Below are 20,187 nucleotides of genomic sequence, written 5' to 3'. Positions count from 1 at the left end.
GAAGATGATGAAGTTTTGTGTTCTTTTTGTGCGTCTGTTGTTTGTTGCTGCTGTTAAGATGATGAATACGATGTTGTTGTTGTTTGAAGATGAAGATTTATGTGTTTTGTTGCTGCTGCTGCTTAAGATGAAATCGATGAAGATGATGAAGAAGATGAAGATTTGTGTGTTTAGGTTTTTATATGGAGTTCATTTCTGGAATGAACTCTGTTTTTTTAGATTCTTATATGAAGTTCATTTCTGGAATGAACTCTGTTTTTTTAGGTTCTTATATGGAGTTCATTTCTGGAATGAACTCTGTTTTTTTAGGTTTTTTATATGGAGTTCATTTCTGGAATGAACTCTGTTTTTTTTAGGTTTTTTATATGGAGTTCATTTCTGGAATGAACTCTGTTTTTTTAGGTTTTTATATGGAGTTCATTTCTGGGATGAACTCTGTTTTTTTCATGATTTATAAAGGGGGATACCAGTCCTACTAAGTGCTGATACCATTTCATCGATCCAACGGCCAGGATCGGTGGGATCTTTTTATCCTATATGAAACGGTATCATCACTTAGTAGAACTGGTATCCCCTTTATAAATCATGGTTTTTTTAGGTTTTTTATATGGAGTTCATTTCTGGAATGAACTCTGTTTTTTTAGGTTTTTATATGGAGTTCATTTCTGGAATGAACTCTGTTTTTTTAGGTTTTTTATATGGAATTCATTTCTGGAATGATTTTAGGTTTTTATATGGAGTTCATTTCTGGAATGAACTCTGTTTTTTTAGGTTTTTATATGGAGTTCATTTCTGGAATGAACTCTGGTTTATATGTTTTCTGAAAAAAATAAGTAGAAATTAACAGGAGTTCATTTTGACGAATGAACTACTACAAGAAAATAAGTAAAAATTAACACGGAAGGATACTTTTGTCTGTTTTATATTTTTAAATAATTATGGACCAAACAGTAAAGGCATTTTCCCAAAGGACTAAACAGACATGGGCCCACCTAAAACAGGACCAAACGATATTTTTCCCTTATAACATTTTATACGATAAAAACCAAAATCATCATACTTGGGGCATATAAAAAATCACTAATCCACGACCACCATATTCCTAAAAGTAACATAAAGGTCCCAATTCGACGTCTAATAATTCTGTCATCTAAATGAGAAAGAGGTAATTTTCATAGGTGGTTGGCTTTGGTCAACATGTGTCTGTGTTATTTCTCTTCTGATCTTGATTTTGGGGGATCTGATGATTGGTATTGTTAAATTTTGTTTCTTTCTCCGGATTTGGTTGTTTCCACGTTATTGTTCATTCTTATGCTTTTGTTTTTCATAGTCTCTGATATTTCGAAATCTAGTATTGAAGGAAATCATATGTCTTCTTAGGATATTGGGAAGAGGTTTGGTGCTGGTTCTGGTGATGGATCTGATGGGTTTTTGAAGGTTGTTGTTTCTGAGATGATATATGATAGGTTTGTTTCTAATTCTTTTGCTGGTAGTCTTGATTAGTCAGATCTTTTTGCTTCTAAGAGAGTCGAGAATCGGGAAGAAGTTCCTCAGGGATGTCATGTGACTAATGTGGTGAATGAAGAAAGGGTGATTGCTGCGGGTGATGATCATTTTCAAGAGAATATTAAGAGGTGTGAAGAGCTTGTAGTTGGTTTATTTGTGGGTGGAAAGCTTCCCTTTATGATGGTAAATGTAAAGAAGATTGTTTTTGAATCTTGGAAGTTGAAAAGAGAGATGTAAATGACTACTCCTGGAGATTTTGTGTTTTTCTTTGGATTTGATTGTGATGAGGATATAATTCATGCTACAAAACATGGTATTTCCACATAGCTAATCAATTGTTTTTGGATAGGGATTAGGCTCATTTACTGGAGGGAGATTGTTGAGTTGAAGACTGTTCCATCTTGGATGAACTTTCATAACGTTTTAATCCATATATGGAACCCCAAAGGACTAGGTACGAGTGCTAGCTATATTCGTAAACCTACTATGATGGATAAATAGATTATCAGTAGCTTTCATATGAGTTAGCAAGAATTTGTGTCGAGGTTGATCCTACTTATGTTTTTCCATCCATTGTTCCAATTATTTTTGATGGAAAAATAATTGAAATTCTGGTAGATTATCCTTGGAAGCCGCCTAGATGTACTTTTTGCAGTACTTTTGGTCATTCTTTGGAGAAATGTTTTAAAAAGCCTAAAACTCCAGCTGTGGAGCAAGGGGAATATTAGAATGTGAAGCAATCTGTGGAAACAAAGGAAATCTGGGATATGAGTAAATTAAAATGAGCAGAGTTGGTAGTTCTAATAAAGAAAATGACGATTTTATCATATTCGATGTAGAGGAGGTTTATTTGGGAGTCCCTATAATGGTGAGAAATAATTCTGCTGGTATGGGTAGTGGTTGGAGGACTAAGCTCACTGTTGCTAAGGAGAAAGTATCTGCCAAATGAGGTAATTCTAAATTTATTAAGATTCCTGCTGTGAAATCAAATAAATTTGTTATGTATGTTCGAAGGAAATGAGTCCTAGGAGATTGAGGATGTTGTTGGAAGGGTATGAGTCTCACAAGACTCATGAAGACGTAACTAGTAGTCAGCAGGGAATTCGAGCAAATCTACTACTTTAATATAAACTAGAGCTAATTCTTTTGTTGGAGAGGATAATATGTATACACATGGTATTAGATCAAACTTTACTCATAATACTGCTAGTATAATGATGTTATTTTTGCTATGGTGAGAGAAAAGGATTCGATTATCGGACTTGTGAAAGTTGATTTTAGATTTAATTTCTTTTACAAAATAATAAAAATTCAAATGAAAGTGATAACAAGATATTAAAAGCAACCAAGACACTAGATTCCACTGTTACACATGATTGAATGATGCAACAAATATTTCAAAATCCTACTTATTTTCTAAGTTCTTTTATTTCTTAATTCACAAATAATCAGGCATATTCTCAAATATTAATTGTATTCTCTAAGCATAAATTATCAATGGATTAAACAAAGTATAACCTATCGAATTGAATGACCAGAAATTAAGAAAATTATGCAAACAATTTAAAACTTCGAAAAGAAGTGATTGAGTGAATTATAAATTAAAACTAGAGAAAATAAAATAATTACCCATCAATCATGCGTAATAGCTTCCTCCATTGCCTTGGTTACACAAGAATTAGCTCATCATAGTAGAAACACGTTCAACATATATATTCATCGCTCAAAAGTGTTTACAAATGGTGAAAAGGGGGAAAATAATTAAACGTTGCAAACCCACTGTTACAAGGAAAAATAGGAAAACTGTCACATAAAACTATCGCATGAAATAGTCTTAAAGCTTAGAACTGCGACAATTTGTTAACGATTGTCTAGAGCATATTAATGTTATTTGTTATTCTTCTTCACAGCAGCAACAAAGACGTTTCTCTGCAACTCTCGATTTCACTCTGTTTTCTCCCATTACTTTCGATAATCCTTCTTTGGCTCGCCAACAACCTTTATATATAGAGTACAAACATATCTTCGAGTTTAATTCCCATATCTTGTTTATTTAATTCTCTTTCCTTTTTTGCCAGTGACGGAAATTTTATTTTTCTTTCTTCTTCCCACGCATTAACTCGCAGCTGTCACACTCCAGACATGATATACACATCTTACAATGAGTGGAACATAAGCAAAGAAGATGTCTATCCTTTTTTATCCATGTACTTCCCATAAACATGAAACAACAAACCCGAGTTATTTTCATGCTCTATTTTGTTGAAATCTTCTTTTTATTCATGTTTCCAAAACACGTACCACCCCTGATTCGTCGAAATAAGTTGGTACTAATCCAAAACCAACACAAAATACCGAGAAAATCTCATCAAATTTGATCCAAGAATTTTGCAATTGTTAAAACAACTTTCCTGCCAAAAAAAGTTTTAACCCGTGAAGAAGGAGGTTCCCCTATCAGTCCCGGGTGCCTATAGCAGTGAAGACCCCTTATCTATTTTTGAGGTTCCTTTAACACTTTATGGGGGGTGCCTTTAGTAATTTCTACTAGGATCACTTTTCGAGCACCTTTCTCCATAAGAGCTTTATTTCCTAAAAACACTTACAAACACACAAAATAGCAAAATAAGTACAAAATAGGTAGTAACAATATAAACAATTGAGACCAAAGTAGACACATAAATGTGTCTATTATATAGGTGTGTCTAAAACAACTTTTAGACAATAAAAAGTCTTGGGGGTACTAGAAAACTTCTTGTTTCCAATGATGTTTAAAGTTGGACGTTGGAATTTAAGGGGTCCTAATGATCGATTAAAACATGTGGTTGTTAATAGGTTTTTAGCTTGGTTGAGACTCATGTTTCTCAAAATAATAATAGCAGAATAAGAAACAAAATAGCGCCTTGTTGGCAATTTGTTGATAATTATGTTTATAATGCTGTTGGGAGAGTTTAGATTGGATAGGATAATGAGGTTACGAAGGTCACAATGATTAATACTTTTTTTAAATATTTTATTCATGTCTGGTATAGTCAATTTTTTATTTTCATTATTACTATGGTTATGGTGATAATGATTTGGCTGTTAGGATGTATTTGTGGGACGAGATTATTGCTTTTGCTTATGATAATAACAAACTTTACATTTTAATTTGAATAGGTTTGCGTTGATTAGATCTCAGTTTTCTGATTTTGGGATTGCATTCAGGCTTCTTTACTTTTTGACTTAAGATTTACTAGTAGTTTCCGCACTTAATATCAACAAAAAGGTATTGATAGGATGATAAAGAAACTCGATAGGGGTCTGGTTAACTTTGAATGGATTGCTCAATTTCACGAGTCTGGTGTTGAATTCTTAAATGTTGGTATTTATGATCATAACCCTAGTGTCGTGACTTATTGTTAAAGTTGGGCTCATGTTCCACTTCCTTTTAGGTATTGCAGTTTTATGGATGATGATGTGGAGTTCTTGGATATTGTAAGACATGCTTGGGACATGGGAATTAATTAAATCCAATGACGAGGGTGGTTGCTAATCTTAAGAAAGTGAAGAGATATCTTATATCTTGGAGGAAAGCAAAGTTCAAGAAAGTGCCTGAGCAAGTAGATGTAGCTGAGAAAGATATGTTGAAGTTGCAGTACGATCTACAATCTAATCCTCTAAGTGTTTCTAGTGCTAATTGGAGAGAGGCGGTTAAGCATTATGCTAAATTGTTAGACATGATTTTTTTTTTTTTGGCTAAGCAGAATTGAAAGGTGTATTAGATAGAGGTAAGAGATTTTAACACAATTTTTTTTTCCTTCATAATTCTATAAAGGAACGAAAGTCTAGAAATAACATTTTCATTCTTCATTCTAGAGACGGTGGGTGTTTGGATGATGATAAGATTATTGTTGCTGATTGTGTGGCTTTTTATGATTTTATGTGAGGGATTGTGTACTGCTCAGGTCATGCAAGATATTTCTTTGCATTTTTTTTATCTCCTGATATAAATACAAGGTTTATTGTGTCTGTTACCAGAGATGAAGTGGTGTTGACTTTTTCCACTATTCATTTCTCCAAAAGCCCGCGTCCAGATGGGTTTTCTAGTTACTTCTTTAAAGTGGTCTGGTCCGTTATTTGTGATGATTTTGTTGAGGGTATTGCTAATTTCTTCATTAAAGTAAACTTTCTAAAGAAGTTAATAGTACTTTCATTACCTTAGTTGCTAAATCATAAAATCCTACCTTCATTTCTGATTTCAGACTTATTTCTTGCTGTAATGTGATAACCAAGTGTATTACTGAGAATTTTTGTCTTAGAATGAAGACCATTATAGGTTCTCTTACTAGTTCCAATCAGTCAACTTTTATTTCTGGTATAAGTATTCAAGACAATACGATAGTGACTCATGAACTAGTGAGAAACTATCATACATTTGTGGGTTCTTCTAGATGTGCTCTAAAAATTGATCTGAAGAAAACGTATGCACTTTTAGCCGTGAAGATATCATTGATTCTCTTCACAAATTTGGTTTTCCTCAAGAATTTATACTTCCAGATTTTCAATTATGGTGAATGGCTCCCTTATGAGTTTGTAATATAAAAAGAGCGTTGAGACATGGTTGTCCTCTCTCCTCTTATCTGTTTGTCATTGGGATATATGTTTTTAGTTATCTTCTTTCATTCCTAGAGGCTCGAGGTCTTTATAGGTTTCATCCAAAATGTAAAAGCATCAATTTGACTATGTTAGAGAGAATGCTTGGTTAAACGTACATACCTTGGTATGTCAAGTATGTTATCATATTTTATTTGCCAAAACTATTTGATTTCATTTAGCCTACTAAAGTCAATTTCGGTTTGGAATGAATTAGGTATACGTAGTAGAGTCTTAGGATTTTCTGAGTAGCTCAAGGTGAATTAATAATTGAAGATTAAAATAAAACACCAATCTGAAGAAGCTTTGTCGAGGTAAGTAATGGAGTTTTATCTTTCCTTTTGAACTCGTTTTCATATATCTTTCTATTGATCCTAGTATAAGTAGATGACTTTAGTAGTTGGTCAAAATTCAAATAAGATCATATTATGGATTAGTGTTACCGTCCTAGTCAGTGTCATAGCAAATAAAGACACATTTATCCTATGATGCAACAACATAAGGCTAAGACAAATAATGACGTTGGCATATGCAATATTGATGGTGCAATGGTGCATGTCCGAGAATCCACAGTTTGGCCCAATTCAAAGAATGGATTAAGGATGCAAGATAATTCATGGTATGCTTACGCATTGGTCCAAAGCCTGACCAAAGCTTGGATAATGCTACAAGAGCGTAACGCATTCAAATGCATCCATATTGTCTATTACCTATGGTTAAGTAAAGTCTGTAACACATGGAACATATGATGCATGGAGAAGCATTGGCATCATTTGAGAGGTATTTGAGTTCATAAGGAGTCATCATTTTAATTTTTATGTTCACAAATTGATTTGGTCAGTTCATGATTTTGAAATTATAAATAATAAATACTTGATGAATTTTTCTCAATTAACTCGCGTACAAGAACTGAATTTATCATTTCTCGAACTTGTCGATTCTGAGATACTACTAGCTAGATACTTTTGGTATCTCTATTAAATGAATTGATTTTTTCAGTTCGCGAACTGGTTGATTTTAAGAGTTATCTGTAAACCTTTTTTATTTGAGTATGCAAATTGTTTTGGATAGTTAACGAACTTATCAATATAAAAGATTCCGGAACTCCGAGACGACAAATATGTTCACAAACTGTTTTGGTCTTGAGAGTTATTATACTCCAATATATGTTTATCGGTTCCCAAACATTTAACCATTAAGGCTAACCACTTGGTGCATAACGTGCACTTCGACTAATGTACGGTTGCGTATTTCTTTTTTATAATCTAAGAAAAACTTCTCACATGCTTGCATAAGTAATCTATATGGAAAATTTAAGCTTGCTTGGTAACAAAGTAATTCGTAAACATGAAAGTAACTTCACGAACTCAACTTTGTTTTGTGAGCTACCAAGCCATGTTCATCAACATAAGTAGATGATTCCCTGCATACTAGGCCAGATGAGGCTCTGGTATGTTGACACTCTTCATATTCATCAATGAGTATTGTAATATATCCATATCTTCTTGTGGAGTAACCATAAGAAGCATATACTGTATTAGTATTTTTTTTGTTATTTCTAAGTATTCTCTGTAAGTTATAGATATTATTAACTGCAATCCCTACATCATTTAATAGATTTTTTTCTTCAATATAAGCAAACTAGAAAGAAACGTCTCCATCTAACTTTACTGGATCAAGTTTTTGATTTTTAAAAACACATGCACATGTGTTTCTTGACAAACCAAAAAATATAAAGTGTTTTTCTATCAACTTTGTCTCATGGTTATGATATAGATGACCTATCCGTTACTGAATTGAGATGAAATTTCTATTTGAAAACAAAGGTGTTAGTCCAAGAGCAAACCACATAGCAAGAACAAGAGGACACTTCAGAAAAAATATGGAGAGAATCTTCACTCTGATTGCCATTGCAAAGGAAGCAATTAGGAAATACTTTATGAGTAAACGTATATAACTAGTATGCTATTAAAATATAATTTTCAAACAAGAGATGTACTCTGAGTTGACAAATAAGTTTCCAATTTTTTTACATATTGGGTTAGGATCACCTAATTTACTGGTCAAACCCCGTAAAAAAATTTAAAACTAGGCACACCATCTTTTTTTAGTATGGATCCATTTAGGTTCATGCATTTCAGAATCTTGAATAAGGAGATTAAGAACTCTACACATAATTTCAGGTTCAGAATAATAGTTTTAAACATCCCCATAATATGTGATGATAGGAAAATTAGTCATCGAAATCCATCATTCAGTCCAAATGTCTTAGTTGGAATGAGCAGACAAATCTGAAATACAGTTTACTCTCAGGATTTCCATACCTTTCCTACCTAATACTTGACTAAATCCAAAAAGTGGAAGTTCTTCATGATTTTATGAGATGATCTTATCAAGCGGTCACCTCACGGTCCAGGATTTTGATGAAACTAGTGAAGGATGTTTGTTGGGTCAATCTCCAAGTTCTACACAAAAAGTAAACAAAAATTCTGATTTTTATAAACTTATGAAATCCGAGGCATCACTTGTTAGTAGTGGGAGTTTTATTGTTTTTACCATGACCCTACAAGGAAAGAGAAAGGCAAGAAGTTGACTCTTGTATCTTGAACAACTTATGTTTTTTTTTGTTAGTGCTAGATTTGATAAGATCTACGGCTTAATCTATGTCATGCTGTTGAATTTCAGGCAGAAATGGAGATTCATGGCAAATATGGATTTTTGCTTATTGTTTATTTTTGCTCATTATGGGCAAAGTAGACCAAAATATGCAAAAGCTACTGGTGTAGAATGATCAATGTTATTTTTACTACCTACAATGTATTAGCTTCAGACTTTTCAGACGAGCTATCTTTAGCTGCATAATTTTGTTTTTATGTCCACTTGTGCATTTACTATAAGATATAATCAATTCTTATTTTCAAACATATGTACGGTGAGAAAAATATTGGTTATATTGTTTATAAAATGCTTTTAATGATAAAAATGTCTGGTCTTTTATTCATAATTTAAGCAACAATGAAAGTTGATGAAATGTAGTAGTCAAAGAGAAAACTGGGTGTCAATTTGATTTTCGAATTAATTGACAGACAACACCGTCATTTTTTGACAAGTAAAAATCGTCGGTTATTATTATCATAAACGATACTATGTCGTTGTTATTTAAGGTTTTCGACACCTTAAACAGGACAGACTCCTCGACGTCTAAAGACTGTCGATAATTTTATTTACGACAAATTTAATCAGGCCAAAAAGGTCATTTCTGAGCGGCTTAATCTTTTACAGTTGTCTTTTTCAGAAATATAATGACTTTTCAAAATTTTAAGAACATTAACCTGAGATAAAAGAGGATAAATGAGAGAAAAAAATTCTTTTACAAATGATCAAGTATAAGAGAAGAGTCTGAAGAGATATATATGGGAGAGAAATATTCACGTGATTTAAGATGTAATTGAGGACACACCAGATTATAGTAAAGGAGCAGACTTGGGAGGTGCATGGGGCAGAAAATAGCATTGTCGTGCTTGCTCTCCTCAAATCTGTTTTCCATTTGACAAAAATCTTTGTTTGACAATTGACACTACTGCTTTATGAATAGATGAGTATTCTGAATATATGGTTCTGATAAATTTCTGATGCGTTCAAGAGGATTGATGAACCCATTTGTTAAGTCTTTATTTTGAGCTGTTGCCGATTTGGTTGCCTAAGATGTATTTACAAGAGAATTACATGCATATAATAGGGTGGGTATCCTATCATTGAAAATTAATGATCCGACGGTATCATGTAGGACGCACTTGCAATTATGAGTTTGTATAATCTGTACAAGTGGAGATGCTAGGTTAAGTGTGAACCTCGTGATAAACCCTAAATGGAGCAAAAAGGAGAGGCTCCACTATGAGTATTGTGCACGAGAAAAAAAGAACCCATTAACTAAACCAAGTTTGAGAAACTGCATATCTAAGATCTTGAGCTTAATGGTTTAATTCATGCTGTATCATGCATGCAGATACGTGCAAAAGAAAACATAACTGAGATGCGTGTAAATATACTGTCATGAAGATCATTACTTTTTTAGGGGGTATTTTGGAATGCAGATGAGGCTCAATCTGTTAGGGTTATAAGTTTCAACTAGAGGAGACTTTATCGTTCTATTGATGAACAGAGTGAGCTGTCGAAGTTTTGGAATGAATCAGACCAAGATGTACCGAATGAAGTTCATTTGTTTATGAGTTATGATAAAGCTATGAACGTTATGAAACCTGGTGAACAATTAGTTCCTCCAGTTGTTTTGATTGATGAAGTTGGTGATGATGTAGGTCCTTTTATTGTGGATGAAGAAGTTGTGGAGCCACAAACACAGACTCAACAAGAGTTACCAGTTATCAGAGATTGGGAGAGTCTTGATGATGAATTTTGGCAAACCAATTTTTGTGAAGAATAAGATATAGTGACAAATGATCCAAGTCAGCACACATCACAAGTGTCACCAGTACAACAACCAAGTCAGTTTTCAGTGGACATGCCTAGTCAGCAGACATCTCAGCATACCCCCACAAAGAGACATGTTTCAAAATCACCTGCAATAAAGAAGAAACAGAAGAACCAACCATCAATTGAACTTGATGAGGAACATGATACATTGGAAGCATTGTTAGCTTAAGAAAAACTTGATGCATTGCCTGAGAGTACAAATATGAAGAACCATGATATTCATGACTTGCCTATTAAAGATGACTCACAGTGGAAACTCATGAAGATCTGATGATGATGAAGAATGCGGTGAAACTGATACTGACTTGGATGAAGAAGAACCTGACAGATATGAAGAAGGCAAAAGTGATCGCCAAAATTATGATGATGCAGAAGGTGAGGAAGTGAAAGAATGGACTTGTGACATAGGTGAGAAAGTTGTTGAAGTAGGTATATGTTTTATCTTTTGAACAATTATCCGTAGTACAAAATTGGTATTTTAAACACAAAGCTGGAGGGTGATGAAACTTTTAAGGTAATTATGGGGATTGTGTGTTGCTGCAAACCTTTAAGTTTCATACAAATGTGGGTAATCTATAAAAGAAAACATGCACACCGGGCATCGGGTGAAAGTGAAGGAATACGTGGAATATAGTCAATAATCAAAAATGGATAACATCCTGTGGTACATGTTTCCCTTAATTATTTGGAATGCATGCCACATTTTGATCACTACATCTCTAATTCCACGTTGAATTAAATGTGTCAATTTAGGTTAAGAAAAGCGAGTGCAAACAATTTTGATGATAACACTGAATACAATTCCATCTCTGTAGGGTTTGTAGTTTGTCGATACGTGTCAATGGTCAACGACAAGTTTCATGGATAAATCTGTACAATGTCGCCTTCGTAAACGACATTAAAACATGCATAATAGACTAGATCTCGCCGTCACTATCACGTTATAACGATCGTTTGTGAATGCTTCCTCGTTATAACGGTCGTTGTACCATGTTCCTGCTGTCTAAACTTTTACAACACTGTCAAAAATGGAGTTCTTTAACTCATTTCCTTTTATCATTAGAAGCCGTATTAGTAATGAGGGATTTCCTGTTTAGTCCACTAAACCCGACCCGGGTTAGTGGCTAGTCCAGCGGGATTAAACATTTATCCTTTAGTCCAAAAAGGTTTAAACATATGTAAAGTTATCAGGCTATCCTCACTCACGCTTTAACCGTTTCCTCCCACTACTTCCTTCTTTATTCTTCTCTACAACTTCTTCGTTCTTTCTTCTCGATCAACAGTAATGAAAACTGCAAAATCAAAACAGCAAAAATAAACTAAAATATGATTAGGTTTAGAGCAAAAATAATCAAAATGAAAAATCAAATTTTCAAACCAACCAAACAAACTGAAATGTTAAAAAGGAAATCATCAAACAGATAAACAAAAAAATCAAACAAACTCATCAAATTGTACATATTGATCAATAATACATATTGAGAAAAGATTGAAGAAAACCCTATTTTACTAAAACCATGGAGAAATTTACATTTGGTGAATCCTGGTAAAAACAAGATCGAAGAATACAAAGAATACACAAATACCACAGTAGAAGAAGAGAGTACAAAGAAAAATAAAGAGTAGAAGATCCAATTGTACATATTGGTCAACAATACATATTGATATGTACCGAAGGAAAATATGTATTGAAGGAAAAAGTATGATTCAACAGTACATATTGATCTAATAGTACATGTTGATATGTACTCATGGAAACCATGTACTGAGGGGAAAAGAGCACAAAAGAAAAAAAGAGTAGATGATCCAACACTACATATTAATATGTACTAAAGAAAAATACGTACCCAAAGAAAAAGAGTGGATGATCCAACAATACATATCCAATAATACATATTGATATGTACTGAACAAAAACGTGTATCAATGGAAAAGTATATGATTCAATAGTACATACTGATACAACAATACATATTAATATTTACTCAAGGAAAATATTTACAGAAGAAAAAAAAAGTACAAAAGAAAAAAGAATAGATGATCCAACAATACATGTTGATATGTACTGAAAGAAAATATGTATAAAAGGAAAACGTTGATGATTCAATATGTTCTGAATGAAAATATGTACAAAAAAAGAAAAACAATTGGGTTATTGTAGGATCGTACAAAATCTCCCAATCTTTTTTATACGAACCTAAAACCCAAAACAATTTGATCAAAGATAAAATTAACAAAAAATTGAAATCAAAACTAACCGGAGACGAAAGGAGTATTAATCTTCACTTTAATAAACTAAATCATATCGTTTTGAATGGACTACCTTCGTTTTCAATGTTGAATAACAGATCCAGACGAGGAAATAGATTAAAAAGTTAAGAATCCCAATATTGATTAAATCCATATCTCTTTATTTTTTTTATTCGCTGATCTATTAATGGAATGATATCTTGTTCTTCTTTGTTGTTGTTCTTCTTCAATTGAATTATATCTTCTTCTTCTTTGTTCTTCTTCTTCATGAATCTGCTCTCGGTCTTCTTCTTCTTAATCGATTCAGATCTGAAAAATAAAAATAATATGCTTGACGTGTTTTTATGTTAGGTATTGATTGGACGGAGGGACAATTACAACATTTATGAAATACACATAAAACACCTTACACGTATGCTGGACGAGAGAAATGGACTACACAGTAACCGGTTCTTCCTATAGTGGATTAACTAGTAATTCCTAGATTAGTAATTGTTCTCGACCCAAATAGCATTAAGGTTTAAGTAAATAGAAGTAGTTAACTACAACTGGTCATATAATATTATGGTTAAAATACAGCAAATGCAAAGTAACATTGAAATAATTGCAATGTTATACTTATATAACTTGCATTATAACATTTCTAGTAGGAGCTAATCAAATGTTATTATGCATGCATGCATGCATGCATAATCGTGCAAACACCGGTACATCAAATTCTATTTATATAGGAACCTTGAAATTTGAAAATGAGAAACGAAAAATATGATTCTGTAACTGATTTCCAGCTTCGATAAGATGTGAATAGAAAAAAACAAGTTAGGGCAAGCAAATCTCGCGTGTTTGTATACTTCTCATGATAACACGGGATCCAAAACCTAACCCTAACTAAGACAAATAAAACTTGTAACTGATCAAATTCTTCTTCTTTTTCACCTATTTAACCTCAGTTAATGACACGATTTCAGTACTTTTTGACAAATGTTTCTCAAAGAACTCAATTGTGTTTCTTTCAGTTAAACCAATTGGTTTTGGTTTAGCTATCAAACAAAAACCCAGATTTAACGCCGTTTGTTAATGTCAGTTTCCGCTTGTTAAACATCACGTCTGTCAAAAGAGTCGTAACGGAAGAGCCGCCCTTTTCTCTTTTCCTATCTATGTTCCGGTCCTTCCGGCACATTTTGATGACGGTATTACTTTTAGGTGTTGGGAATTGTCGTTTTTTTCATGTAACCAAAGCTAAAACTAGGTTATTCAAGGACAGATCAAGTGAATCTAGGCTACGTATACGACTATGTACAGCAGGTAACTTAAGAGCTGTTATTCCATGTAGAGCTCCTGAGTCTTGCATGCTTATATATATTAGATTGATATCTTTCCAAATCAAATATTTGTTGAAAATTGTATTTGAGTTTTGAATCGGTGCAACTGCGAGGTGTACAACAAATCAGAGTCAAAATTGGTATGTTAGTATTAAAATAGTGCATGCACAAACTGAAAAATAGACACGGGGTAAAAATTAAGGAGTGTGCAGCTGGGAAGAGGCAGCAAACGAGAGCAGGTGTTCCTGAAAAGCAAAAAGGCGTTGAGGAGAGAGGAGGCGTGATGGTCTCCTAATTATTATATAAAGAGAAGTTTAATGGATGAGAAGAAACCATAGAGAGTCTTGCTACAGGAGTATGAGTAATGCCTTAAGTTTGATATATATATATATATATCTCTAGCTAAAACTGTTACTGTCGTTGTTTGAGAGTTTACTAAGTTTTACTTCATTGTTTATCAAAGTTGCTCCACTAATTGCTGTGTATTTGAGTTTGTGCATGTATAATTAGAGAGAGGCAGAGGTTTATTGTCAAAGATGATGGGCTGTGTGGGAGCAGAAGGATTGAATTTAGAGGGTATATGTCCTGATATCATCAAAGACCCTACTTCCTTAGAACAAGTCTTACTCTGCAAATCCAGAGGTGCATGCATAAGCTACCTCTCTCTCTCCCTCTCACTCTCTCTTTCCCAAGCATTCTACATGTATATGTTTTCGCTCATGTTGTGTTTTTCCTTTATTTTGGCTTTTCTTTTTTTGCGCCTGTTTTCAACTTTGAAGATTGAAGGTGATTCTGTACTCCTTTATTGTAATACTATGTTCCTTCTTGGGTTGGACATTAAATTATTAATTTGGCCAATAAAATGTTTTTTTCTGGGTATTTGTTACCTATGCACTTCAGCTGGTTTTCACTTTTGATCCTAGTTATTTTTCATTTTCGGTGTAAATTTTCAACAATTCAAAATATTCAAACTTGGATCAGAGTTTTGTTTTCTAGATTTCTTTTTAGCTGAAACCCCATTAACAACCGAATTGTGTTTTCGGGTTAACAGACGAAAGAGATGGAATATATGGCGCATTATGGAATGCATGTGCTGGACCCTCCGTTAAAATTCCACGTATAGGAGAGAAAGTTTTTTATTTCCCACAAGGTCACTTAGAACAGGTTCGTTTCATTCAGGTTGTCTCTAGTACTGTTGCATACAGGGTGTTTTCTTCAGTTTGTATTTCCTTTTTTATACAACATTTAAAGAATATTACCGCAACACTTGTGAATTTCTCTGTAATTATATCTCCTTTATTTTGTTTCATTTGCTTGGCTTTTTATTGGTGTAGGTCGAAGCATATACAAATCAACGAACCAGTTCTCAAATGCCTGTTTATGATCTACCATCAAAGATTCTCTGCAGAGTTATATATGTACAACTTAAGGTATAGATATTGTTATTCAATCTCTCTCTCTCTCACTCACCCATAAAAAACTGTTCATTTCCGACTTTGGTGCTGAATGTGTTATAGATTTGTTGCTGCATTAATTTAAGTTTGATTAAATTTTATTTGACTGATTCTGTCTTCGGTTTAAATTTGTAGGCTGAAATGGAATCAGATGAAGTGTTTGCTCAAGTGACACTAGTTCCGGACTCGAAGGTTTTGTTATATTACCTCCGTCCCTAATTAGATGACATATACCATAAATAAATGGAGTAATAAATTAATATTGTTATAAAAAATATGTAAAATTTGATAGTCATATTTATATTCATTAGGTATGTGTTTTAAAATGTTTTCCAAGGATACAAAATTTACGAAAATCCGTTGTATAGTTTGAGAGATAAATCAATTTTAAATTTACTAATAAATTTTAACTAGGTCATTTAATTAGGGCGGATGGAGTATAATATGACATTTAATTGTTTTGGGTTTTCAAAAATATAGCTAACTAAAATAACTGATGACTTTTCTCGCAGCAAGATGAACCTGGAATAAACAAAGAGAAACTTCTTTTTCCTCCTAAGAACACTAAAGTTTACTCCTTTTGCAAGATACTTACTCCATCTGATACAAGTACTCATGGAGGATTTTCGGTTCTTAGACGACATGCTAATGAATGTCTTCCACCTTTGGTATGTTTTAGTTTCAACTCACTATTAGATAAACCACGCGCTGAAGTTTATATATGGAGTCCAACTGAAAATTAAGAATAATTAATGATCTTCGACTTTCCGTGGGTATATCCGTTTCACTTTCTTTCTGGGTTTAATCAGGAAAAGTAAAGTTTTTCGGTTTTAGTTGGTTCTAAAGCAAATTTACCACGAAACATTTGAGTCTGGAAGGAGAGGAATCTTTTGATGCTGGGAAGAATGCATTTCATGTGACATGTGGGTAATGATGTGTCTGAAACTTGAAGAAAGAATGCTCCTCTTGTCCAGCATCCAAAACGCAAGTGTTATTCATGCACGTCCTCAACATCACTGTATTTATATAGTTGACGGATTTCGTTGAATTTTATCAAGCCCAGATCAATTAGCTAATCTAGGAGACGAATCATCTTGCTGTTCTAAGATGATCATAGAAGTATTTTTATAACTTCATTTTGTTTCCTCTGGTTTATAATTTTTATTTTGAATCCCCATTTTGAAGGCTTTTAGACTTAATTTGGTTGTTGTTTGTTGTTGTTGTAGGACATGAGCCAGCAACCACCATGTCAAGAGTTGGTGGCAAAAGATTTGCATGGGGTAGAATGGCGCTTCCGCCATATTTATCGTGGTAAATATCATCATATGATGAATTGACGGTCATTTACTTGATTGCTTCTTTTCTTTTAACATTTTGTAATTTCATTTTCTGCCTCATTGATCTTCTAAATGCATGTATTCTTCTCTAACATAAATCTAGGTCAACCCAAGAGGCACTTGCTTACAAGTGGTTGGAGTACATTTGTGAACTCAAAGAAACTTGTTGCTGGTGATACCTTTATTTTCATAAGGTTTTCCTCAACTTGTCTCATATTTATGCTTTCTTGAGAGTACCATTCTTTTGTGGTCAATTGCTTTGTCTTGCTGGGGGTCATTGGTTTATTTATTTGATTAGAAGTCAGTACTGCTGCATTATCGAGAGTCACCGTAGATATATGTTTGTAATTTCAGGGCAGAAGATGGGGAGCTTCGCGTTGGGTTTCGCCGTGCTTCAAGTAAGATGCAAAGTTATCCATCAACATCAGTCATAAGCAGTCACACCATGCAGCTTGGCATACTCGCAACTGCTTCGCATGCACTTTCAACTGGATCCATGTTCAGTGTTTACTATCGTCCAAGGTAATTTTTTTTAATCAGATTCGTCCTAGTATAGGTAATTATAAATATGTTTATTTTGTACCGGAAACAGTTGTGTTTGGCATTCTTAAACAATTGTTTTCGATTTCTCAGGACAAGCCCATCAGAGTTCTTGATCCCATATAAGCAATACATGAATAGCGTAAGAAGCAGTTTTGCAGTTGGGACTAGATTTAAAATGAGGATTGACAGGGAAGAAGCTCCAGAAGAAAGGTGACCTAACTTAGTGTTATTATTATTATTATTTTTTTTTAATCTCGTTTGATTTCATGGTCAAATCATCATGTCTACATGCATGTTTCCGTAAACCAGACCTTCAGGCACCTTAGTTGGTATCGAAGAGGATGATCCTGTTCACTGGCCCTGCTCGCAATGGAAATGTCTCGTCGTAAGTTACTCTTGATCTTCTCCAATTGTAATTGAAATGAACAACAAGCTTGTATATATATTTTGACTTAATTTTACTCATGCAATACATTCATAGGCTCATTGGGATGAACCATCTTCCTCCGTGCCACGTCCACTTCGGATTTCTCCATGGATGATTGAACCACTTTCAGCTGCGACTAACATGCAACAGGTTCAATCCCGAACAAAGAGACTTAGAACCAGTCAAGCATCACCAGATGAATCATCTACACTGTGCAATGATGGTTAGTAATGTTTACTGATAAGTTTAGAAGATTTAACCAAAATGGATTCTTACTTACTACTTTTACTGAACCGCGTATGAATCATCTAAATTTAGCTCCTTCATTAGGACTATCCTTAGGTTCGACTGAGCATGCACCACCACTGCCAGGGCAGTCTTCAGGGGTCTTTCATGGTCAAGAAAATGGACAAATTCCATCAAACCCAAATTTGATACCTCCAAGGAACTATAACTGGGGTCAGAACCCGTTCCCGTTTCAAAGAAATGATCCTTTTTATATGGATCCTGGAAATAATTTACCAATTAATTGTGCATATCAAGATGTGTCACGATTCGGTAGCAACTTTCATCCACCCCTATTTTCAACATGTAATGACAGTAGCAATTCTGGATTTAGTGAGAACCGGTCAGTTCCTCAATTCAGTTTCCCAAGTTCTGGTTTCCCAGGAATGATGGGCCATGCACACGATGAAGTACCAATGCATCAGCAAAGAGACAGTAGCCCCTGCATGCTTTTTGGTGTTGATTTAGTAAAGATTCCAATGGGAACAACTCCAGCTTCAGAAATGAGTTTCCCACAATTCTTTCATGACAATTGTCATGTTCCACATTTCGGCATGGTGGATTCTGATCAAATTTCCGACTCATCTAAGATCACGAATCCTTCATATTCTAGTGGATCTGGAAGTGGTGTCGAAAAGCCATGCCAGAGCTGTTCCAATACCCCCACCAAATTTTATAAGGTGATCATTATAGACTAATTTACAAGTATTTATGTCTTGTTTAGTTTAACTGATATTCTTTATGTTAAGAAGTACAATTTGGATATCATGTTTCTAGGCGATTTCCCTTGCCGTTAAGCATCAAAACCCATTAACTAAATGAATTGTGCTCGAAGTAGTTGGTACATATAAATCATTTAAGTTGTTGTCTAATTCTGTTTCATTATGAATGCAGGGAATTTCGACGAGTAGTTCAAAAGATCTACATTAGCCCCAAGGAAGAAGTCAATAACATGGATCCTGATTCGCCCAATCCAATCCCACAGTAAATGTTTGTGCGATACGTACTTATCCAAAGTTGAAGAAGAAAATAGAATAAGGATAACATCACCATTACCATAATCTCATTACCATTATCATCAACATGCATCATCCTATCCAAAATATGGTCTGGCTATATATATGTAAAGTTACTGATCAGTTAGGTTCTCTAGCTATATAGAGTTAAGAGTTGGTCTATCCATTATATATATCAGTAGAAAAGTATGTTTGTAACTAAATAAGAAGTGGAGAGGTATAATAAGAAGAAAATAAATAAGCAGAAAGTAGGTAATGGTTTGTTAAGAGCAATCTAACATGTATGCATGTCTGTTGCTGTGTTGGTCAAGAGTCGCTCTTGTCTAGTCTAGTCTAGTCTTGGTCTGTTTGCATGACTTATATATATAGCTATAAACTTATGTCATAATTCCATAAATGTTGTATGTATTTTCAATTTCATATGAAGAATAATAATGAAATAAAACCCCTATTACATAACTCTGTGACTTTGTTCACTAACATGAGCCACAGCTTGATCTCTCAAAAGTGAATAAAGAGCCTTAGATTCCTCAAAAACCCTGCTTAATCGGTGCATGCTATGACAGTATGACTTGCTGCATTTGCAAATATCCGAAGCAAAAGTTGCAGGGTGCTCGAATACAGCCGCAGTGCCGCTTATTTAAAATCAAGGTAAATTATTGCAATCTCGCACACGATTGAAACCTTAAAAAGATTTCTGGGTATGTCACTTAATACATCTCGAATTTGTTACTCAATGATAGTTGTTCCTGTTGAGTGATGACGTGATGAGCCCCTATGAGTTCTGCCACATTTTTCAAATTCTGCATTATTTGAATCACAGTGGAAATGCTTGGTTCACCACTTTTACAGTGACTTGCTTCTCAAATGAAGTGTCTATATATGTTTTTAGACTCTTAGGGTATATAAAGCTAACTACTTATT

General features: G+C 34.0%; 1 protein-coding gene across 1 annotated transcript; it reads left to right on the top strand.

The window, feature by feature from the left end:
- Positions 1–10,657: 10,657 nt before the first annotated feature.
- Positions 10,658–19,177, top strand: LOC113316136 (auxin response factor 2-like). The gene is made up of 15 exons (XM_026564357.1): positions 10,658–10,788; positions 10,895–11,058; positions 14,712–14,843; positions 15,253–15,365; positions 15,536–15,631; positions 15,791–15,847; positions 16,168–16,323; positions 16,882–16,966; positions 17,096–17,186; positions 17,347–17,514; positions 17,626–17,745; positions 17,845–17,920; positions 18,017–18,185; positions 18,281–18,927; positions 19,142–19,177. The coding sequence occupies exons 1-15, from the start codon at positions 10,658–10,660 to the stop codon at positions 19,175–19,177; spliced, it is 2,241 nt and encodes a 746-aa protein (XP_026420142.1).
- The last annotated feature ends 1,010 nt before the right edge of the window (positions 19,178–20,187 follow it).

This window comes from Papaver somniferum, chromosome 10 (assembly GCF_003573695.1).
Source record: "Papaver somniferum cultivar HN1 chromosome 10, ASM357369v1, whole genome shotgun sequence".
Classification (NCBI taxonomy): Eukaryota; Viridiplantae; Streptophyta; class Magnoliopsida; order Ranunculales; family Papaveraceae; genus Papaver; species Papaver somniferum.
This window is presented reverse-complemented; position numbering and strand designations above follow the sequence as displayed.